The 24,958-nt window shown below is 42.4% G+C and overlaps 1 protein-coding gene across 1 annotated transcript in view; it reads left to right on the forward strand.

Annotated features, from left to right (window-relative positions):
• ZNRF3 (zinc and ring finger 3) overlaps positions 1–24,958 on the forward strand; it is a 141,745-nt gene that overhangs the window by 64,322 nt on the left and 52,465 nt on the right. Inside the window, exon 2 of the mRNA XM_063087155.1 lies at positions 21,524–21,649. Within this exon, the coding sequence (XP_062943225.1) occupies positions 21,524–21,649 (126 nt within the window). The remainder of the gene's footprint in view (positions 1–21,523; positions 21,650–24,958) is intronic.

A 24,958-nucleotide genomic window follows, 5' to 3' on the forward strand; every position in this document is an offset into this window, starting at 1 on the left:
CATGAAGCCACAGTCCTGCCATGCTTTGAGTCTGAAAGTAGGAGATAGAGTTAGGACCTCTACTCTGGTGGGGCAGTGGGAACTAAAAGTAGCTCAGGTGGGGAGGGGACTAGAGCCAGACTCATTGCTTAACATCAAGGTCTGGGCTGCTCCAGCTATGACAGGAGGCTAAAAACATCTGACAGTTATCGCTCGGGGTGAAGAAAAGGGCAGTGGGAAGAAACAGATACAACCTTGTAGTACATACATGGGCCAAGGCCACCTAGAGGCATGATGACTGAAGTTTACCAGTGTCACTATGTTCTAGGGGTCCTGATCTGTCAATATGAGACCTGTTCCATACTTAGAGATCCTGGGAGAAGTAGCCACAAAACTGTTGGGGAAGGGATAGTGCAGAGAAGGAACCCCACCCCTACCTGCCTAGTCTCTCAACTAACTGACTCCATGAGTTTGCAAACCCCAATTCTGAAATACCTAAGGAACATGAACTCAAGAAAAGATAAGTAACAATCAACAATGGGAGGTTAATTCGTTCCATATTAAATGTAAACAGGGCAGTCTGACATGACTTTAAAATGCATGTTTAGGATTATCGGAGATGAAAGAAGGAATTGCAGCTATGAGAAAGAATAAGAAAATATAAAACACAACAGGCAAAAAGGAAATACTAATAGGTGGATATGAAAAAAGAATAACATAGAGATGTTAGAAATAAAAAATAGGCAATGAATTTTAAATCTTAGTAAATGAAACTCCAAACTGGATGAAGATGCAGAGAAGATTAGTGAATTAGAAGACATTCTGAGGAATTTACCCAGAATGCAGTAGAGGAAGAGAAAAATATTTTGACAGAGTGGTTTACTTACTTGGAGGGTGGACCTTAGCCTCTACCACAGATCTGATAGATGTTCCAGGGGAGGAGAGTTGGGGCAGTGGCAGACAAGCACTATTCAGACAGATGAAGGCTGAGAATTTCCCAGAAGCAAAATTAGACACAAGTTTTCAGATCAACGCACACACACTGCTTTGCTTAACAAGAAGAACTGAAGTAAATCCATAAATCTACCCTCAGACATGCTGCAGTGATAGCCCAACATAAGAGTAAAACAAAAGTCTCCAAAGCTACTGGAGAAGACAGATGACCTACAAAGGAGTAACTCTTAGAAGGTAGACTTTTTCCTGTCCACAGCTCTACTTCATCGCAAGCCTTAATCCTAAATACTTAGGCAGTAGGCTATTGCTCATACCCCACTTGAAAGGTTTGCTCGTAGGCAGCTACAAATTAGGTCTCATTTAGTGGGGAGGGAGCCTACGTGTGAGTGCCCCCCGTTACACATTGTATTGGAAGTTGTACAAGTCCGGGTGTTTCTTCCCATGTTTTTTTTTTGTTTTTTTTTTGTCTTTTTCGTGACCGGCACTAGGCAGTGAGTGCACCGGCCATTCCTATAGAGGATCCGAACCCGCGGCGGGAGCGTCACTGCACTCTCAGCGCCGCACTCTCCCGAGTGCGCCACAGGCTCAGCCCTCTTCCCATGTTTTATAGATGAAGAACCACATGGCTAAGAGGGGCTAAGTGACGTGCTCAAGGCCACAGTTGTAAAAGATGAAGATCAGACTGTTCCAGACCCCGTATTCTGTCCACCCCTCCTCAAGGTGGTAAATCAGCTAAACAGACAGTCACAAGTGACCAGGAGTTCTCTAAGCTTAAGTATAAGAGAAAGATCTCTTGCTGAGGTTCCTATTATGGCTGGTGATCTTTTATGTCAGGGCTGTGAGTGATGCCCTGGCTTCTGGCTGTGGGTCAGCTATAGCCTGATGGAAGAGATAGAAAGATTGCCTGGTTATCGTCCAGTACCAACAAACAGTCTAACCAAATACCTGCTGTATTCCCTACTTCTTTGGCCACCTCCGAGTTGGAAAAAAAAAAAAAAAAAAAAAGACCTATATTCCCAGGCTTTTCTGTGTTGCTGTTGTTGTTGTTGTTGTTGGCAGCTGGCTCATATGGAGTTCCAAATCCATGTCCTTGGTGTTATAAAGCTGTGCTGTAACCAGCTGAGCTAACCGCCCTATTCTTTCTTTCTTTCTTTTTTTTTTTTTTTGACCGCTGGCTCATAAGGGGATCTGAACCTGTGACCTTGGTGTTATAAGGCTGTGCTGACCTGTTTCCTTTGTTAACATGTTGCTAGGCCAAGTTAGTGCATTAATTCCTTGCTATTATGTTTTTGTTGTTGTTGTTGTTGTTTTCCAGTTTAGGAAAATTGATACTGTAGGTAGTTTCCTTTTGTTTCCCTCCTTTCAAGGTACCATGTTAGATTTCAAACATTGAATTTTTTATGTCTTTCCGCTTCATTTGTACAAGGACCAGAGACCTTTGCAGAGGTCAGAATTAGGCTTTTGCCAATCAGGGCTTTAGGAAAAAGATCTGAGAGCAGACAGGAAATGTGTTAGGAAGATTAGCAATTTATGGAGTGGGTAGAGTATGCTTGCGATGGGGGTGCTATCGGTGGATTTATTATGTAGTAAAGTCATCAAGTTTATACTTCAAGAAATCAAAGGATTGAGGTATAAAGCAATAATATATCAAATACTTGGACATTCACAGGGTAGCCTAAGAAATAATATTTCCCTTTCCCTTTCTGCAAAATATGACCATCACCCTGAATTTGGTATTTTTATTTCCAGTGCCACATCTATCTTAATTGGTCCAGCATTTGGCTGAATGAATTATGGACACTTGCTTATTCCTAAATTTGGGCCTTTGACTTGTGGAGGCAAAGAGCTCCAGAAGCTCAGTTTATCCTTCTCCTTAACTGAACCAGGTGTGTATTTTACCACCCTGGAGACTGCATCACCTGTCATTCTTGAGTCCTTTGTTATCTAGATCCCTGATAGCTCTCTTTCTCTCATTGTTTCCTTTTACTCAGGCTTAACCAAATGACTAAGATAGTGGAGATAGGAACTGTTCTTAGCACTTAGACTGGATAAAATGTTACTTTCTTTTCAGCCCCAAGGAAGTAAGGGTTGCATTTTTTTTTTTTTTTTAAAGATGACCAGTAAGGGGATCTTATCGCTTGACTTGGTGTTGTCAGCACCACGTTCACTGAAGTGAGCTAACCGGCCATCCCTACATAGTGGTCCGAACCCATGGCCTTGGTGTTATCAGCACCACAATCTCCCAAGTGAGCCAAGGGCCGGCCCTTGGTTGCATGTTTGATGTCTACTGTGGCAGGGTGGTAAGAGCCCAGACTCGTGGGCTGCCTGGGTTTAGATTCCAGCTCTACCATTTACTTGTGTGTGACCTTGAGCAAATTGCCGAACCTCTTTGTCTTCAGTTCATCTATAAAACAAGAATACCAAGAACACCTACTCCAAAGGTGGTTGTGAGGATAAGATGAGTTAATGCCTATAAAACTAGTAGAACCATGCCTGGAACATGGCAAGCACACAATAAATGTTAGTGGCTGCTGTTATTATCTCCAATGTGTTAGCAGTGGTGTCCGGCACTGCTCTGGAAGTGTAATATGTGTTATCTCTAATCTTAACAATCTTATAGTGTCAGCATTGGTATCCTTGCATATGGATGACGAAACTGGGATTGAAAGAATTCTGGCTGCGGCAGGAGGCTGACCCAGGAGGCATTGGTCTGCTTGGGTGTAAAGCTTTGCTCATTGCCCTGGATCCTGCTGCTTTCTCTTTTGACAGGCCCTGGGAAGCAGCCCTCTCCCCTTGACCTAAAGCATTGGTACAGTCATTATGAGAACTGGGCGTACTTTCTTGTCAAGCACACAAGACAAGGCAAGGCCGAGACCTTATAGATTTGGCCAGTACAAGTACAACAAACCGCTTTTAGATTCAGACAGTTTATTACTTACATAGACAGCAAAAGGAAGAATAGCCAAAGGTGCCAGATCTCCATGCTCTTTGTCCTTCATACCAAAAAAGTATGAGACCAAAAAAGAAGGGGCCAGATGACTGCAGTGGGAGTTGTGGGATCCCTGTTGCTGAGGAGTCCAGTGAGACTGCAGCTAAGCAGGTTTACCTTCTGCAGCTCTGTTCTGAGAGGGGTGGGGCAGGAAGCCTCCTCATCAGAACCTGGTAATGATAAGACATTGTTCTCATAACAGCATCCCAGGGGAGATAGAAGGCAGGTGGGAGATGGCCTTGAAGTGCACCTCATCATCCTCCCAGCCACTCCTGTTCCAGGAGAATCACAGGCATTCTGCCAGGCCTCCTGTGAGCTGTGGTTCAGGCCTTTGCCTGGGCCTCTGGATAAGTATGAGGATGCCACACTGAGCTTTTCCCTTACCCCTCTGGCTCACTGACCACAAAGACTTAGTCTCTGCATTCTTTGACCTGAAGCACTTGAGTCCCCTTACCTGACTTCTCTCCTGGTGTATATCAAGATTAATGAGTTTCTAGGAATAACTGTCAAGTTCACGCTACTGGATAAAGACCCTTGAAGATAGAGACCCATATTGAGTGTAGTTTTTTGTGTCTTACACATGGAGACACACACAACATGGCCTTGCCCTTACTTAGAAACACAATAAAGATAGATTTTTGTATGTGAACTTAGAGTTGCCCAGTTTCTTTAGTTGGTTGCCTTGAAATTAGACACTGCAAAAACTTGTCCATCAGTCTGACACCTAAGAACTGAATAGTTCAAGACTCCAGGAGCTTGTCCCTTGTACCCTGCAACCTGGAAATCACTCCCCTAGTGCCCTAGAATGTTGGGGGGTGGAGGTGGTAACACAAAGCAAAGGATCTCAGAAACGAAAAGTCCAGAGGGCCTTTATTTTCTTTCTTTCTTCCTTTTTAGTCATTCATCTCTGGTATAAATGCTGGCCACTGTGCTAACTTTTCAAGGTGCCCTGTTGCTAATGAGTGTGGATTTAAGCAGTGACTTTAACAAGACTGACCAGGGCAGACCCCAGCCAGGTTATAACCTTCCCAGTCCACTCTTCTTTGAGCAAGAACTCTTATAAGCAGACATAATCAGGCATAGGTAGCTTAATGAGGTGAAGAATGGGCAAGAAGCTGTCCTAGCTTGTGCTAATAATTCCTGATATATGGTGGCTGTCTCCAGGGAGCCCAAAGCACAGCTCAGACATTATCTCGTTAATCCTCCCCAAACCCACATGAGGTAGGCAGGTGGCAGGCATTCCACTTGCTCTCAGGATCAGAGAGAATGGAGCCCTTATGCGACTTGCCCAAGGTCATACTGGGTGGCAAAGCCCAGAACATAATTTATTGCTTTTAATGCTTGAGCCTGTGGTTTCCTCCCTCCCTATCCCCCTCCCCTATAACTAACATTACACAGGAAAGTTTTAATCAGGTGATTTTCATCAAGTGTCCCTTCCTAAAGCACTCTTGGCTCTTTCCCTTGGTTTGGAAACTCACCAGGGCAATTACAGAGAAGCAGGGAATGGAATGAGGTGAATCTGTAGCCTGTGAGTGTAGCTCGTGAACCCTTAAGGAACCTAGGTTGCTGTCTCCCTTCCTGGGGGCCTTTGCCCAATCTGGATTCATCATTGGTATCCTGCTTTCATGTGTTTGTTGTGTTGGGTTTCTTGCTTGATTACATGGTCTTGGGAACTGTGAATGGGGGTAGTTCCAGTCCCATCCAACTCCCCTTTCACTGTACCTCCTTTGAGGCTGCCATAACTTTCTTTTATGTTCATGGTAGTAGTGGGCCCCTGGCTAGAGCCCTTTTCCTCTTAGGCAGTGCACCCTAATCTGTCCCCTTCCATCCAATCTTGGAATCCTTATTTATTAAGTACATTGATTTGGGCCATCTTAACTCAGGACAGCAGGCGTTATCCCTATTCTCCGGATGAGGAAACTGAACCTTGGGAAGATAAAGTATTGCCTGGAGTGGTGGAGGTCAACTGTATTCTTTTATCACACCATGCCACTGTTGATAATTAGAGTCCTGCACCACTATGTTTTTTCCTTTTTTCCACTTACCCTTTATTTGCATTGTTCTTTAACAATAGCTTTATTGAGATGTAATTCACATACCATGTAATTGACCTATATAAAGTGTACAGTTCAGTAGTTTTTAGTATATTCACAGAGTTGTACAACCATCACCACAATCCATTTTAGAACATTTTAATCACCTCATAAAGAAACTGTACTTTTTAGCTCTTAGCCCCCTGTCTTCCCATTCCTCTACCCCTCAATCCTAAGCAACCACTGATCTGCTTTCTGTGTCTTTAGATTTCCCTATTCTGGACTTTCATATGGATAGAACCATATAAGATGTGAACTTTTGTGACTGGCCTCTTTCACTCAGCATGATGTTTTCAAGGTTTATCCAAGTTGTAGCATGTATCAGTACTCAGTTCCTTTTCATGGCCAAATAATACTCCAGTGTATAGATATACCACATTTTGTTTACCCATTCATTGGTTAATGGACATTTGGGTTATTTGCACCTTTTGGCTATTAAGAATAATGTTACTATAAACATTCATGTACAAGATTTTGTGTGGATATATGTTTTCATTTCTCTTGAGTATATATTCAGGAGTGGAATTGCTGGGTCATATAACTCTATGTTTAATCATTTGAGGAACTGCTAGCCTGTTTTTCCAAAGTGACTTCACCATTCTGCATTCCCACCAGCAGTGTATGAGGGTGCTAATTTCTCCACATCCCAGTCAACACTTGTTATTTTCTGTCTTTTTGATTATAGCCATTCTGATGAGTGTAAAGTGGTATTTCATTGTGGTTTTAATTTGCATTTCCTTGATGGCTAATGATGTTGGGCATCTTTCCATGTGCTTATTAGCATTTGCATATCTGTTTTGGAAAAATGTCTATTCAGATCTTTTGCCCATTTTTTAATTGGATAATTTGTGTTTTTATTATTGAGGTATAAGAGTTCTTTCTATGTTTTAGATATAAGGCCCTTATCAGTTTTATGATTTTTGTATATTTTCTTCCATTCTGTGGGTTGTCATTTCACTTTTTTTTTTTTTTTTTGGAGGGGGATGGGGTGCTGGCTGGTATAGGGATCTGAATCCAAGACCTTGGTGTTACAAGGATGCATCTAACCAACTGAGCTAATTGGCCCGCCCCTTTTCATTTTCTTGATGGTTTCCTTTAGAGCACCAAATTTTTAAATTTTGACAAAAAGTCTAGTTCATCTGTTTTTCTTTTGGCTGTTTTTGGTGTCATTTCTGTTGCCCCATTTTTCACATGCCAGGCTCATAGACCTCTTTGTATGTAATCCTCAGGAATATAGGCAGGATGGGCAGGGTCAATACTGCCCTTCAGATGGGGAAGGAAGGCTTGGAGGTTACATGACACTTCCAAGGGTTCACAGAAATTAAGTGGCAATGCCAGTATCCACCCCAGATCAGTGTGGCTCAAAGTCCATGGTCTGTCAGAACAGGATCATGGTTCTCTTCTGGTGTCAGTGTAGAATGACAGGTTCCGCCCATAAGCTAGATACTAAAGTGCCTTGTCTTAACACTGTTAAGAATCCACTTCTCAGAACGGTTGCTTGGCAAATGTTGGATTATTCCCCCCATTTTAGTTTCTGTGTTTTTCCAATTAAAAGACTTTCTGGGGGAAAAACGAGCTTACCGTCTTGATTGGGAGACAATAAACCTGCCACGTAGACCTGCCTTCCTTTGCATTCAGAAAACTGCTTAAGATTACAACAAGCCAGAATCCCATTGGTTCTTTGTAAGAAATTCTCCAAAGATCAGATGTCATTGTCTTTATTTTATTTTATTTTATTTATTTATTTATTTATTTATTTTTTTTTTTAAAGCATTTTATTTTATTTTATTTTTTTGTCTTTTTCGTGACCGGCACTCAGCCAGTGAGTGCACCGGTCATTCCTATGTAGGATCCGAACCTGCGGCGGGAGCATCGCTGCGCTCCCAGCGCAGCACTCTACTGAGTGCGCCACGGGCTCGGCCCTCATTGTCTTTATTTTATGAAGAACCCTGTTTTGTATTTTGTTGTAATAGTTGGAGGATGTGTATTTTCAGGTGTATGGTGAAAGGATTTTTTAGTTTTGTTTATTGTTTTTGAATTTGTTGTGTGTGTTGAAGAAAGGAAATGAAATTATGGTGTAACTTCATGTTTCTGTGGTCAGATGTTCCTCTTGAATAAGTTCAAAGTGTTAGAATAACTGAAGCTGAATTAATGATATCACTGATTAAAATAGTATTTATTGTTGATTCTACCTTGTGTGATAGTTTATAATGCCTTTCTCTCATGTTTTTCTTGCTGAGCACCTGCAGGCAGCCTGTGCTTGCCTTGGTAGCTAGAGCATGCACACAGAGCTACGTGGGTGCCTGGTTTCCAAATTAGACCCAGAGCTTTCTCTCAGGGTGCACTCAGCCCTGCTGGGCCAGCCCTTTGGGGGTTGTTGCGTTTGTTATGGGAAAGGAGCGAATCTTTTTGACAGTGTATGTTACTACCTAGCACAGTTGGTCCTTGGTATCTGTGGGTTCCACATCTGTGCATTCAACCAAGGGAAATATTTGGAAAAAAAAAATACAACAATGAAAAACATACAAACAAAAATATAGAATAACAGCTATTTACATAGTATATACATTGTATTAGATATTATAAGTAATCTAGAGATGATTTAAAGTATACGGGAGGATGTGCATTGAGTTACATGCAAATATTACGCTATTTTATTTTAGGGACTTGAGCATCCTCGATTTTGGTATTGGGGGGAGTGTCCTGGAATCAGTCCCCTGTGAATACTGGGGACCACTGTACCCCTATTGGTTACTTTTAAACTGTGTTATATGTAGAACCAATTTATAGGATAAAGCCCCGGAGAGCTTCAGATTCCAGTCACCTGTTATATCACTGGATACGTATACATTTTAGAATTTTTTTAAACTACTGATTGAACAACATTACAGTAACAGAGGGCTCAGGTCTTAATTACCTTTTCTTGCCCAACATCCAGCCACAGAATCAGTGCTCAGCAAATGTTAGTTGAATGAATACTAGAATCCAAAAAAGAAAAAACGTCTTACTATTCTTATTCTCCAATCCATCAACAACTTTTATTTTTTTATTTTTATTTTTTTTATTTTAAAAGATGACCGGTAAGGGGATCTTAACCCTTGACTTGGTGTTGTCAGCACCACGCTCAGCCAGTGAGCGAACCAGCCATCCGTATATGGGATCCGAACCCGGGGCCTTGGTGTTATCAGCACCGCACTCTACCGAGTGAGCCACGGGCCGGCCCCATCAACAACTTTTAAAAAAATTTTTTTATTGAATCAAAATTGATTGTACATATTTTTGCGGTTCAACATTGAGATATGTTGATCAAATCAATATTACTAGCATATATATTGTTACAAATCACAATTATTCTTTATGCCCCTTGTCCAATTTCCCCCTTCCCCCTCTAAGTACCCTAGATTTCTTCTCTCCTTCTGAAAGAATAATGGTTACTCTGTTGATTTGTTGCCTAGATGATCTGTCCAATGCTGAGAGGTGTGGTCAGGTCCCCCAATATTATCATAGAGCAGATGCTTCTTCTGTCACTCTGGAATGTGCTCTGTGGAGAGAGACATCCTCTTCTTTTCTTTATCTCTGCTGGTGTTTCTCCTTGTGTCCATATACTCCAGTGGCTAGCAGACCATCTGTGTAGTGGTTGTGGCATCTAGCTGCTTTCATGGCAGCCATGGTTATGGTGGTGGCTATTGTGGGCCATCCACATGGAGGTGATGTTTTTGGCATGCTCCTTGGTGCTGGTGGTGTGTCCGGTTGTGGGGTATGTCTGGTCCCCAGCTCCAAGCCTCGGGTCCCCTGGTGGGACCTGAGTTGCTGGCACGGTGTGCCAGATTGTGTGTGTGTGGGGGGTGTCCAGTCCCAGCTCCATACCTTGGGTTCCCAAGTGGGCACCGAGGTGCTGGCGTGGTATGCCTGGTTGTGGGACAGGGAGTCCAGTCCCCTTCTCCATGCCTCAGGTTCGTGGGTAGGCCCCTAGGCACTGGCATGGTATGCCTGGTTGTGGGGGGTGTTTCATCCCTAGCTCCATGTCTCGGGTCCACAGGCAGGACCCAAGGTGCTGGCATGGTGTGCCAGATTGTGGGAGGGGGATCTGGTCCCCTTCTCCATGCCTTGGGTCCCGGGCGGGCCCCAAGGTGCTGGCGTGGTGTGTCTGGTTTTGGGAGGGGCGTCCAGTCCCCTTCTCCGTGGCTTGGTTTCATGGGTAGACCCCTAGGCACTGGCACATTGTGCCTGGTTGTGGGAGTGGGGTCCTGTCCCCTTCTCCATGCCTTACGTCCCCAGGCAGGCCCTGAGGTGCTGGCGCAGTGTGCCTGGTTGCAGAGGAGGGGGGTCTGGTCCCCTTCTCCATGACTCATGTCCCCAGGAAGGCCGTGAGATGCTGGTGCAGTTTACCTGGTTGTGGGAAGAGGGTCCGGTCCCCTTCTGCATGCTTTGGGTCCCCAGGCAGGCCCTGAGGTGCTGCAACCCCTCAACTTCTTAAATTCTTTGTTTTCTTTCAGTTTTCATTCAAATTCAGATGTGATTTTTAAATAGTAGTTGAAATTTTCTTAAAATTTCATAGATACTTTTTACACCATGTTATCTTCATCATTATCTTCTTATGGTTACCTCATATCCCATAAGTTATACATTTGTTTTATTTGATTATATAGTCTTTGGGAGACATTTTTTTTTTCCTTTCCACATTTTCATGGTTTGGAAGAGGGCTGCTTGAAGATTTCATCATATAATGTTACTTATTTGTTCTAGATTATTTCCTATCTATTCTGAAAATCAAATTACAGGGGAAAGGACATGGGATCTTGGGCTTCGTTACATTGCCAGTCTGCTTCTCCCAAAATTGAGCTGATTGGCATTGTGGCTGGGATGTATTCGCATGCGTCTGTCCCTAGGCTCAGCCTCAGTAGAGTTTAGTGGTTGGTTAACTTTGGTGATTTTGCTGTCATGTTCATCACCTACAAGGCTGATGGTTTTTCTATTTTCTTATGTAAATTAGTTACATAACTCTGTCATTTTATTCCTTTCTGTGTATCTCTGTTCTGTTCCTGATCATATGGAGAAGTTTTAAAAATACACTTGTATTTTCTGAACCCTTTGTTGCTTTCTAGTTTGTTAGTTGTCCGAAAGGAATTGCCTTAACTCATATTGCTTCATCATTTTTCACAATAACTTAGAGATGGCTACACTGAGCCTTTCTCAAACTGCTATCCCATCCCAACAGAATTTATTAATGATTCTCTTTTAAATATCCTGGTGTTACTCCTAGTTTGTGTCACATTAAGATTTTATAAAAATTTAAATGTATTTTTGGATTTCTTTTCTACTTGTTTTATTTTTCTAGTTTCAGTCCAGCATCATGTAGTTTTAATAATTTATTGTTTTATAGTATTCTTTTTAAGTATGGAAAAATGAGAATTCCACTTTTACCCTTTCCCTTCCAACATATTTCTTCTTAACAAGCACCTAATCCTAGCTTTTTCATAGTAAAAATGAGCAAGTGTCCTCTTAAGTTGCTTTGCAATTTGAAGTAAAACTGTGTCAGTGAATTTCTATGTAGAGAACAATACTTGTCATCTGGTAGGGACATGAGTTACTTTGAGTCACTTAAAGAATGGATTTAGACATGATTTTGCTTAACATTTTCAGGCATTTTTGTATAGTCTGTTGAATACTTTAAAAATTTTTTTAACTTATGAAGTATCTCTTTACCTATTTGAAACTAGAAATGGAAGTTCTAAGTGGAGGTTTGTAAAGTCAGACATGAGATGAACAGGGCCATATCTAAGTTTCAACATAATTATCTAATGAGATGGAATTCCAAGGGATGGGAGATGGTTGAGTGAGAAGCTGGGTTTGAAATACTTGCTGCTCCCCCTCGGATTCTGACAGGAAACTTCTCGATGGTTCCTTTGGTATAGAGAAACCAAATAGGATAGAGGCTGTTCTTGGTTTTTCTTTGAAAAAGTGACCCACTGGGGAAGACTCCAGCTGAGTGTTCTGAAAACAAGAGTCCTCAGCAGAGAAGTGTTGGTTTACTCCTCAGGCAATTCCCAGTTGGAAGTCTTCAGCAACTGCCAGCTCCTTTTCTGCGTCTTGGGCAGATACTACAGTTTCCTCCATTGTTATGACAACAGGGGAAAAAACTGTATTCAGGTTCTTCTGGATTCTAGATCCAGAAGAAAGTGTAGGCTGTTTGTTTGAAGAGCAAAAGAGTTGTCCATTTCTTTGTACGTAGAAGAGAAAAAAATAATCCTTATGATTCAAGAGAAGTGGGTGGAGCTGTCCTGTATCCATTCCTTCACAGAAATTATAAGTCTTGATTCTAGTCACCACACCTTTTAAGAAAAGGTCTGGGTCTGTTTGATGCGAAACCCTGTACTACAGTGACACCCTACCCTGGCCGACAGTGGTGACAGGACAAAAGGAAGAAAGTTTCCCTTTTAAATCCCTAGGAATTTTTTGATGAGATAATATTACAGAGTGAAATGTGTTGTCCTCCTATTAGTTTAGCGTTTGGCTGCTGTGTAACAGTAACCCACTTAGAAGCAGGCGGTCCTTTTGAAGTTATTTTAAACTCTCAGCCCAGTGTGGAGATATTGTAACCTTGGATAAAAGCACCACCAGCCCTGGTTTCAGTTTTGCCCTTTCAGACATGTGGAAAGTGCATCCATATATCTCAAGGATTTTGTACTGAAAGCTTCTTAAAGAGCAGGTCTTAGTTTCAAAGCTTGGCTTGGTGTACCATACTCAGGGGAATGCAGTTCTTTTTCTCCAGATATTTAACCTTGTCTGACATAGTCTTTTGGCTTAGAAGTTCCTGTAGATTCTTTGTCCATTAGTAAAACAGTGAAACCATGATAGTCAACCTTGTCTGTCTCTGAGAAATTTGAAGAAGGTCCATCTTCATATTTCAGCATAAAACCGGTTGTTGGATACCTGGCTGCCAAAGATGGTCAAGTGTATGCGTATCTTGTTAGCCATTTTGCCTTAGCTCCCTATTCAGAAATGCAAATAGGATATTCAATGCCTTTTCTAGAGGTTATAGAATCTCTCTGCATCTGGGAGAAAATTGGTACTTCTCAGAACATTTATCCTCGTTATTGTGTCTGCCGTCTCTGCAACACCCCAATCCATGTCACACTCTGTGCAAACAGGAATTATTTTTGGTTGTGAGGGTGGCGATGGCTACTGGGTCTTTCTCTGCTGTGACTCCCTGAGTCATCCCCCATGCTGTTCTTAGCTATCCCTGGCCCAGGTCCTGGACGGCTCCCAGAACAGCCATCCCAGACAGAGTCTCCCTTCATTTGCCCACTCTCCTGTGCAGAGAGCCTGTGGGGTCTCTCTTGGACCTAATGAAATGTGTGCCCACCTTTTCCAGTGAAGTGGACCCATAGAATCTGCTGGAAAACCTGGAGGAAAGGACTTATATCTAGCACTGTATAAAGTTTTTTATCAAAATAATGCATGTATCTGTTTATAAAAAGGTAAGGAGTACTTCATGGCTTGTAATAAAAAAAGAGCATTCCACTGTTCCACCCTTTGCCATCCTTGATTGCTGTTTCCAGAGACAACTATTTTCAATTCCTTAGAGGTTTCTTCTCCCCATCTCTGTGAATATTTCTAAATTTCTGTGAGTATTGCTTATGCTGCTGCTTCCTATTTTCAGTCTATTTCCAAATTGTTTAATGTCCTACTGTGGAAAGATTTCATTTCTACTCCCCTCTCCTTCCTTCTCTCTCCCACTACCTATTTCTTCATTCTTCCAATATAATTACATCATAATTATTGTTTAGATCAGGGTTTACATTATTATGACTGTCAGTATTTTCAGCCATGCTATGTCAGCCATACCCTAATTACTGGATACAATTCTGGTGTAACATTTTTTGATTTTTTTTTTCTTTTTGTAGTTAATGATTGTCCTCTTTCCCTGCATTACTTTAGTTTGCGTGTATCTATCACATTTCATCCTCTTTTTCAGAACTATAAAACTCTTCTCAGTACCGCCCAACCCATTGAGTAATGATTCAGGATTTTGTTTGTTTGTTTGTTTGTTTGTTTGGCTCACCTGCAGCTCTCAACCTTCTGGTCCTTTCTGGACCAGTTGCTTGGCAAGCTGGTTGCATAGCCATCATCCTGGAATTACCTTTATTTCTCTTCTCTGTTGGAGTGGAGTCCCTGTACCTGGATCTCATGTCTGCCTCTTTCTTGGTTTATTCCCTTGTTCTGTTGATGCTGACAGCAGCTTCGGAGAGCAGGCATGGGTGGGAAAATTTGAGACTTTTGCTTTTTCAGGGAGAGCATCCTCCATTCTCCCTCCCCCTCCACTGCCCTTTCAAGGCACTGTCATGAGCCTGCCTGAGTGAAGGGCAGCAGTGTTGTGTTCTCTGCATATAGAAAGTGTTAGCTGCCTCTGCATGCTTGGTCTGCTCTAGTTCCACAGCAGGGCCAAGGAAAAACAGCCTTTGCTCCTATGCCATTGCCAGTCTTTTTTGTCCTGGGAATGTCTTTGATGACTTGGTAATCAGTGACTGTAAGAGCCAGGTCTTTTAAAGTTCACAAGTAATTTGATTAAATCCTAACCGATTTGCTCTGGTCCCTCAGTTAGCTGAGCAGAGACCCAAGTGATTTAACCAAAAACAAAATAGGAGGCATGGCAGCAGGCCTGCCCCCAAGCCTAAGGCTGTTTGTTCAGCCAGCAGCCACTTAATGAGCACCTGTTGGGTGTAAGGTTCTGGATGGGGCGGAAGAGGACCTCTAAGACTGTCCTTCTAGAAGCATGTGACCGTCTTAGAGGGGAGGCTGAGAGAACTGTAGTAAGTACTGTACAAAGCATTTGGGAACAAAGAGATGAAAGCAGCTTAGCTCTATGGGTGCATTCAAGAAAGTTCCATGGAAGGCATGACATTTAAGCTGGTCCTGAAGGACAGAGTAGTCTAGGAAAGGCATAAAGTACAAACGAATATGGACAGATCTAGAGAAAGTGAAGGAGAAGGCTTTCTGTTGATTGACCATCTACTATGTTCCTAGGTTTATGTATTTTATCTCCTTTAATCCTTGAAAACCCCATTGAGGCAGATGCTATTGTCCCCATTTTATGGATGAGAAAATCAAGATTTAGAAATTGAATCATCTGCCCAAGATGTTGTGCCTCATAAGAGGCAGGAGTGAGATTTTGAGATTGCATGATTCCAAAACTCATATTACACCCTTTGGGACAAAATAAAGAATAAAAGAGCAAGAACTGCAGCTTCTTAGTAATGTCAAACTCATGATGAATGACTAACTGGGCAAGATGTTGAGAATCCCAAAGTTATTCTGGTAGCACAAGATCAAAGTTATAACACAGGGCATATCTTCTGTTTGTTTTTACTTAATCATAGCTTATTAATTATTTGCATGAAGTTCTTTTGTGTATCTGTCTCAGGAGTTTTGCTTGACTTCTCATTTCAGACCATTTCCTTTCCTCAGTATTTTCTGTCCATTGAAGTCTTTGTCAGGCTCCATTCTAGTTTTCTAAGTCTATTTAATTTTTTTCTTTATGTTTTCATTAGTAGTTCTTTCTGATGTCCCTGAGTTCTTACAAATAATTCAACCATTTTTAACTTTCTTAAAAATAGTAAGGCAAAAACATCTTAAATTGTAAACAACTGATTAGGTAAACCCTATCCATCCAAACATTTTAAGAAAAACTCAGAAATGCCTGTGATTTTTAAATGTTTATGTGCCACATTAATTTCAAAGTTAACATACTTGAACATCATACATTGAAATATCCTGAGATTAATTTTGAATGATTAAGCATTCAGAAGCTGGCACAGGTCTTAACATAGTCACTGTCTATATGCCATTGGCTGGTGTCAGCACATGTGAATTAACAAGCCAGGTTTTTATGTGATGACTATCTGGAGCGATGGTGTGGAACCAATGCCTAAACTGAACCTTTGGGAGGATATATGAATTTCATGTGTAGAAGATCTTCTTTCTCTATGGATGATTGTCATCCAAAAAGAACCTTGGGATCTTTTTAAATTAGAAGCTAATATTTCTCTGAAGTGATTTTTTTTTTTTTTTTTTTTTTGACAGCAGGCTGGTAAGGGGATCTGAACCCTTGACCTTGGTGTTACAAGGCTGTGCTCTAACCAACTGAGCTAACTGCCCAGCCATAAGGGGGGTAATATTTCTTAACGGATAGTAGAAATAATAAAGGTTTGGCTGGGGCTATATCTTGAAAAATGAAACTGGAAATAAGCCTGTTTTTGCATTTAAGAAGTTACATTGCAGTTTCAGCCTTGTGCTGATTTCTGAGACTAAACGAAGAGTGAATCTTGTGTGAGAAGTGTTGGGATATTTTAAGTAAAATTGTATGAGAATATGAATGTGGTCCTTTGCTTATGATGGACATCAGCAGCATGATCATTGAGTCATTTTCCACGTGAGAGGACTCTCTTACTTTTTCCAAAGTTCTCTCTTAATCCTTTGATCATTCTCTATGGAGGCTCCCATATGTGTTTCTTCTGTAATCCTTAACTAGATTGTTTGCCATTGGCTTTGAGTGGAATCCAATTGTTGGCTAATAGGACTTTCATGGACTCTATTAAATTCTGCATTGGTTGCTGATTCACAGTTCCAGTTTGCAACTTATTTACATAGTCTAGTCACTATATCATCTGATATTCCAACAATTAGCAAAAGTTTGCTGTAAAGATTAGAAGAGATTAAAATACATAAACACAGTAACGTAGTAGATGCTCAATTAATGGGTGGCCTTCTTCTTCACTTGCCTCAGACTTGGCACGTTCGTTTGCATTTTATGCCTTTGCCGTAGAATGCCCTATCCTTTGTGCCAGGTCAGTTCACTAATGAATATTTTCATGTCATGACTACTTCTGCTTCCCTATAAAACATTCTCCTGAGCTCTAATTTGGAGCCCTCAGGAAAAAAACCCAGGGTGTAAATGACTGGAGGCCTGGGGTGGCAGGCATTTCCAGAAGCTGATACTGTCATCAGGAGCAAGCTGACAGAGATCTGGACCATACAATGTGATATTTGGCAATGGGTCAGAGGCCAGTTACACTTGAGAGACATGGTAGCTAAGATTGAATTCATAGGTTTGGGCACCTGGAGATGTAAACCAGAATAAGGAACTCAGGAGAGAAGGAACCTCGGGTGCAGGTGGAAAGGTGGTGAGGGTGGTAAAGTAGGTTTTCAATCCTCTGACATGTGATTTTGGTGGCTTCTTTACCTTCCACAGGAAAATAACCAACCCATGCCAACCAACTGCACTCACTGTTCTTTATAAAAAGTTCAGTTTGGTTTTTAAGGCTTTGATCTCTGTTCAGAAGTCAACACCCTTGACAGGGCTACCATGTTGAGCTGCTAACAGTCGCCCCAGCGTCAGTGGAAGATTTGATAGGGAGTTTGGAGAACAGTGGGAAGATGTGACTGCTGAGGAGGGGAAAGAGGGCCCGACATGAAGTGCGGCCCAGGGCGCCAGCCTGACAGACCCGAGGGGACCCTTAGTTGTGTTTGAGGCTTATATAGTTCAGATTTCAGCATGCCTAAGGAGCTGTTCTTGTCATGCCTTTCCCGTGGCTGCATGTTCCACTCCTCCACAGCGTAAGCCTCTGGCCTGGCTGGGCCCGCTTCCTCCTCACCATGGCTGCAATGGGCCAGGCCTCAGCCTGGGCTCCTGCTGCTGTTGGTTCCCATTCCTGGTCCTCTCCTCTCCACATCTGACTGCCCTGCCAAGCCTCGCCTTCTCCCCAGCTGCCCTGGACTGTCCCTCCATCTCTTTCTACCAGAGCCTTTACATTTTGCAACACATGTTCCATCATTTGAGGATATTGAGCTTTGCCTTGCGTCATGTTTACTGTAGTATTCTCTCATGTGTGGGTATGTGTTCTCCCTACCTTAGCATTTCTCAGTGTGTCCCCTGAAACAGTGTGATCATCTTAAACACAAAATGGCTTATAATCAAAGGATAGGAAATGATGGTTTTAGCAAAGGTTAAAAACCTTTTGTTTTTAACCGTAGTCCTCTGTGGATCTTTAATTGACAAATGTAGATCCTGAGTCCCTGTGAAGTGTTTCTCGGCATTATTTACATGTGTGAGTACCTATTTTTCATCTTGCAGGGCTAGTATTCTGCAGGACACAATTTCCAGAAGGGCTGCTGTACTTGGCTTAAGTTCTGGAAGGGTGGAAACCGTATTGGCCTCCACTGTGGATCCCATGTTAGCTGAGGGCAGCACGGGGCAGGCAGGTTGTAATTTTTGAGTAAACTCTTAGGATAGTTTTGTATGTTTAAAGCTTTTTTATTGTGGTAAAATTCATATAATATTCACCATTTTAACCATTTTAAAGCATATAATTCAGTGGCATTTAGTGTGTTCACAATGTTGTGCAACCATCACCACCGTCTAGTTCTAGAACATCTTCATCACCCTAAAAGGAAAGCCTGTACTCTTTAAGCAATCCCCATTTCCCTTTCCCTGGCCCCTAGCAACCACTAATCTGCTTTCTGTCTATATAGATTTGCCAATTCTGGACGTTTTATATGAATTGAATCATATATTATGTGGCCTTTTGTGCCTGGCTTCTTTCTTTAGTAAAGATTTGATATAGATGCAGGGTCTTAGACCTGTATGATATGTCTGCTCTTCCAAAGCAACTCTTTATCGTTTGTCAAATCCCGTAAATGTATAAGTAACACAGCAGTCATCCGTCTGGAAACCTCCAAGTGACATGGCCAGGTGAAAAATATGGAATACTGTAGAAAGGGGTCAGGAGTGTGGTTGCTATTACTGTGACTTGACCTGGGGTTTCAGGAAGTTTTCTTGAGCTGTGCTGGTTTGAGCTGGGCCTTGAGCCCTTTCCTGGAGGTCAGAGGTGACTGAGCTGTTGGCACAACTGGCTTATCATCCCTGCTCATTCTCTTTCTAGTTGGAGGTCTCAGCATTTCAGGCTACTCCTCATTTAACAACTGTAGAACATTCTAGAGTGGGCTGAGTCCTGCAGGGGCATCCTGGAGGGTGGATTACATTGTCCACTGCACTGCAGAACCCTCACTGATCCTTCCAGCAAACTCTGAGCCTGAGGACTCATGTAAAAATTGGATGTCCCAGGGTTCTCTATCTCATGTCATGGAATTCCCAGGGGTTGGGGTATCGCTCACCCACTATAAAAACAGCTGCTGGCAGCCCCTGTAACAGCCTGTGCTCGGCAGTGGTGACCACTCACCTGCCTCACAGGCTTGTGCAACCCTTCCTCATTGCTCCATTGAGTGGCCAAGGATCTTTCATCTCGGGGCTGTACCCTTTGCCCTTTACTTGTTGCTGCCTCTGGTGTCCAGGCATACCACTGCCTGAAGTTGGGTAACCCATCTGCCCGAAATCATGATTTTCAGTGTGCCATTTTCTGCCTAAGAACCTGTGATGCTGTCTTGGAGTCCAGACTCCTTTCTAGTTTTGGAGACCTTCTCTGTGTATACTGTGACCCTTCCTATTAATTGGGCTGGTCTCATTCTTCTCCCCGCTCCATGTCATCTCTTTGCAACTCCTCCCTGGGCTTGGAATGACTGACTGCCCTCTCCTTTTGCCCTGACCAGTCTAATTCTTCCTTTGAAGTTCACTGAAGGCTCAGTAGCTGCACGAAGCCTCCCCAAACATTCTAGCAACTCTTGCTGCCTGCACTAAACTCACGTTGCATTGAATACCACAGGATTTAGAGCTGGAAAACATTTTTTTCTGAAGATTTTATCTCTTAGTCTCTCACCCCTCCCTAATCAGATGGTCAGCTTTCAGAGTAAGGGACAATAAAGTAAGCAGGTAGAGTGGGAAGGCACTGGCCTGTGAATCCGAAGGTTGGGTCATCTCTGGGTGCGCCACTTGCTGGCTGTGTTGTCTTGGAAAAGCCACTTATCTTGAATTTCTGTTCTCATTCCTAAAACAAGTGGAGGATGAAGTAGGCATATTAGTTTTCTACTTGCTGCTATAACAAGTTACTACAGGTTGAATATCTTTTATCTGAAATGCTTAGGATCAGAAATGTTTTGGATTTTGGAATATGCATTATACTTACCAGTTCAGCATCCCTAACCCAAAAATCCAAAATTCTCCAATGAGCATTTCCTTTCAGTGTCATGTCAGCACTCAAAATGTTTTGATTTTGGACCATTTTGGATCTTGGATGTGGGATGCTCAACCTTACAAACTTAGTGTCTTAATGCAACACAAATTTATTCTCTTACAGTTCTGGGAGTCAGAAGTCCAAAATCTGCAGGGTTGCATTCCTTCCATAGGCTCTAGGGGAGAATTTGTTTCCTTGTCTTTTCCACCTTCCAGAGGCCACCTGCATTCCTTGACTAATGGCCTCCTTCTCCATCTTCAAAGCACACCACTCCAGACTCCGCTTCTGTTCTCCCATCTCTTCTCTGTGTCTTTCATTCCTCCCTCTTTTCTGTGATAAGGACCCTATGATTACATTGAGGCTACCTGGATGATCCAGGATAATCTCCCCATCCCATGCAGTTACATCTGCAAAGCCTCTTTTGCTGTGTAAGGTAATTTATTCACAGGTTCTGGAGATTTGGACATAGATATCTTTGGGGACATTATTCTGTCTACAGTGGATTCATAGGTCACCTGTGTCTCTAACTTGCCATGAATCTAAAGACATTTTTTTCTACGTATTTAAGAGCTTAGCATGGCACAGTGCTAGGCTCATCAACTTCTTGATAAGCTATATTATCTGCAAGAATTTCCTCTTCTAAGATTGTTATTAGGGCTTCTAGCGACTGATACAACTCAATAATAGAACGGTGAGTGCAAACCTTAGGATTGTTCTGGTTTTCAGGCTTCCACTGACTGTGCTATTTACACATGAAAACTGTATGATGCCCTGCTACCCATCTTTGATGCTGTGCTTTGCAAATTTTGAAAAGACCTTAAAGAATTTCATCTGTTTCACAATAACAAGGGATAGCCTTTAAACAGCCTGTTAATTATACTGGTGATTCTGTCATATTTCTGGTGGTCTTTCCATAAAGTCCTGGATGTTTCCAGGTCCTCTTGCATAAGTTGAGATACATGTGTTATTAGGTCTGGAAGCCAAACAGTCTTGGATACTAACCTAGCTAGTCTCATCTATAATTGCTACTTCATGTTAAATTCATGGTATTTCACAGCAGTTTAGGTCAGCATTTTATATGGGAGTCATGTTATTTTTTTTCCCCTCCATCCTATCGAGTGGTTTCTACCTTGGATGACCACCACTTACAAAAGCAGTGAGAAAGCATTCATGAAATATATTTATGGTGGCTCTACTGTGTTCTCACCAGTGCTCAGCTCATTGTGCTGAAATAGGATTCTCCATGGGTTGAATAACTGCCCCCCGCTTACAGTTTTAAGTTTTGACACTACTTTTAGTTGTCAAGTCCAAGAAATGCACAATGTGAGTCAAGCAAATCTATAGCCTGCCTATTGATGTTCTCTTTCCATTTTGTCTCCTAGATGCACCCACTGGGCCTATGTAATAACAATGACGAAGAGGACTTGTATGAATATGGCTGGGTAGGAGTGGTGAAGCTGGAACAGCCAGAATTGGACCCCAAACCATGCCTTACTGTCCTGGGCAAGGTAAGCACCAGGCCCTCTGGATCATTGCTGTTCTTGTTGGTATTTTCCACTCTTCCATTTCCCCGACTTCTCAAATAGTTGGTTATGGAGAAAAGCCATGCTGACACAGTGCTCCTTCCTAGGTGAAGTCATGTGAGTTGAGGACTGAGACGTGTCTTACAGCAGCCCATTGTGGGGTTAGGCTCTGAAGGGCACTGTCAGCCTCAAAGTCGGCTCTACCTCTTGTCCACTATGGGGCCTTGGGCAAGTTGCTTCCCCTCAAGGAGTCTCAGTTTTTTGTCTGTGAAATGGGTCAGTAAGGGAGATACGTAATACTTTATCTTATACCCTTGGGGCTAGATGTTTCAGAATTCTGAAATTTTGGGGGGTTTAAAAAGGTATTAAAGTGCATATATTTTATATTAAGCAACCTCTGGGGGATCTGGAGCAGCACTCAGTAATCAAACACGTTCATATTTGTGTAGCAAACCATATGCATATTCACATTAAGTGGTATAACTAAAATCTAAAGAGCCTCGTGTTAGTTCAGGGCAGCTTTACCTCCAAATGAGTTCAGGTCCATTAAGTTTTGCTGCCAAGTAAGTTATGGAAAAACTTTTGGGTTTTAGAGCTTTTTTGGTTTCAGAATGGCAGACAGCAATTACAGTCCTGTATTAGAACTTACCTCATAGGGTGGTTAGAAGGTGAGAAGAGATGCAAACGCCTGCACAAGAGTAAGCTTCAGAAAACTGTCATTGGCTGCTGTCACCCCATTTAGAAGTACTAAAAAAGTCTTTTTAGCCAAAAGGGTCAACATTACTTCTGACTGTAGTATAACATAGAAATAAATTTACTTTGGAAAGCCATCCATCAAGAATCTTAAAACATGACACGTAAAGGCCTGTTTTTAAACTTTATCATTTTGTTAAAAGGAAAGGTTTAGAGGAAGTTATTTGAATTTTGGCTGGAGGAAAGATGGTATCTCCTAAGAATACTGTTATTGCCTAGATATTTTTCTGTATTCTTAAAAGCTGCTATTCTAGGTACTGTGGGGAGAAAGCTGGGGTAAAAATCATCCTAGTTCCTGACCTCCTGAGGCTCTCTTGGAAGATCCAGGCAGGTGAAGAGGTGGTTTTGATGCAAGCTGCTAGAAAGGGGAGCCTTTCCCACACTTGAAGAAATCCCTTTTGGTGTCTTCTCAAAGACCTTTGGTCCTGGGAACAGTCACAAGTCTAAATTGTTTGTAATTTTTGCATCCCCTTTGTCTTCTGAGCAGCTTCAGGTTACTTGTCAAATTCTCCTATCCTTTCATTGAGGGAAAAAAACCCACAGGAATTATTACCTGTTTGGTTTACAATTCACAAAGTTGAATCAAAGTGTTTTAGGTGGCTCAGGCCCTGATACTTCATCATTTAAATAGTTGGCCAGAGCTGCTGATGGTGGTAGGAGAGCAGTGACCCCCTTGAGAATTTTTTAGTGTTTTCCTAGGATAAGTGCCAGCTACATCCAAAGAGTAGGAACAGTGCTTTCCTTGTAGGTATTACGCTCCTAGTGTAATATTTTCTCCTGTGCTGAAACTGCTGCTATGCAGGGCTCAGCTCCTTGGCCTAATTTGCTTTGCTGCAGTCTAGTGGGGCTTCATCTCTGTGCCTGTTGTGTCTGTAAACGAGTTGGAACAGGGCTCACAGGGTCACCCCATTGTTCTCCCACAGGTTAGTGTTGGGGGCATTTGTTGAAGTCCCTCAGTGAAACCAGCTATTTCCTCCTCCTCTTGGAACAACTGTGTAGTGGTTTTACTTGGAGTGTTTTGTATGGTTTGGCCTGCTGGCCTGTGAAGCCAGGGGGAGTAAAAACCCTAGACGTATATTGAATCATTAAGTACTTCTTGAGTTTATTCATTCACTAAATATTTATTGAATGCAGGGGCCCAGAAGCTAAGCACGTGGTTCTGCTTGCTTGCAAGCCACAACCCCCAGTGTTTCTGTCTGGAAAGGCTGTGCAGTTGTAGGTGGCATTTGCATAGAGTTAGTTATTGCAATTTGGCTTAGAGTTTATACCTGAGTGAAATCATTAGCAAAAAAGCTTGAACCAGAGAAAGTAAGACAGTTTCACATTGGTTTAAAACCTGGGTTGGTGTAGGAGATGAGATGAGTCAGACCCCCCGTCTCTCTCATCTTTGTGTTAGAGTGTGGTTGTTCTCAGCTTCAGTTTCATTAACTTTGCTGTGTTTTCTTTTTTTCTGAGCCCCCAAGAGCAGTAGCAAAAGTCTAGGGTAAAGGAAGGCAAAGTGATCCTCACCGGCAGCTCAGTCCCCTGCATATAGCAGAATCTTCCATCCATTTCTTGGCTCTTGGCTGTGGCCAGAAGAGGTGGCCAGTGGAGAGACGCACAAAAAGCAAAGGAAGAAACCATAGCCAAGCCAATGTGGGGGTGTGGGGGACTCTTCTGTGTCAACGTTGAGACTTGTTAAAAACCATAGAAGGGAGGACTCTGTCAGCCTCAGCCAAGTCAGGCATTCGGAAAAACCTGTGGGAGAATAGGAGAGGGCTAAACACGGACCCCTCTCTCTCCCCATCACCTACCCTCCTCACCCACCTGCCCACAGAAAATGCCAGAGGGCGAAGCCTTGAAATAAGACAGGAATGTCCTAAATTAAAAAAAAGTAAATGCCTCTCCAGGAGTTCAAATAAAGTTTCATTTTAAAAGCAGAAGACATAAACTCATCACCCTGGTTTATTACTGAGCACTTTTGAACTCCTCAGAAAAGAACACTATAAACTCATGAGAGAAATGATTTACGATCCCCTCCATCTAATCTGTAGGAGGGGCAGGGGAGGGTGCAAGCAGGAGGATAGCTAGGGAGGCAGAGTTGGGGTGAGGGCAAGCCCCCATAGGGAAGCAGCAGGCCAGGGCGCCGGTCCAGGCCCTACCTTAGATCAGGCGTGGGGCAAATCTCTTCAGCTTTCTGAGCCTCTCTTTTTCACTTAATGTAAAGAGGCTGTTCAGGGTTCCTTGCTCTTCTGATATTTTGGGCTTCTGTATTCTATTTAAAATCTTTCCTTGATAATCCAGTTTTGGGAGATCCTAGTTACAGCACTGAAAGACAGACTCTGTTACCTATAACAGTTTAAGTCCTAGGAAATTAGGATAAAATTGACATTTCTGAGCAGCTTGCTATTGAAAATAAAGGTCTCAAACCATCCCCAAAGTGCAGGAGTCTGTGTTTATGCCCCAGGCATTTTAACCCTTCAATTGAATCTGTGTTTATTAAGTATCTTATGTGGCTGCTAAGAAATCTGAAGGTTAACTTTAATAACTTCGGCTCCTGTG

The sequence above is a fragment of the Cynocephalus volans genome, chromosome 2 (assembly GCF_027409185.1).
Source record: "Cynocephalus volans isolate mCynVol1 chromosome 2, mCynVol1.pri, whole genome shotgun sequence".
Taxonomy (NCBI): domain Eukaryota; kingdom Metazoa; phylum Chordata; class Mammalia; order Dermoptera; family Cynocephalidae; genus Cynocephalus; species Cynocephalus volans.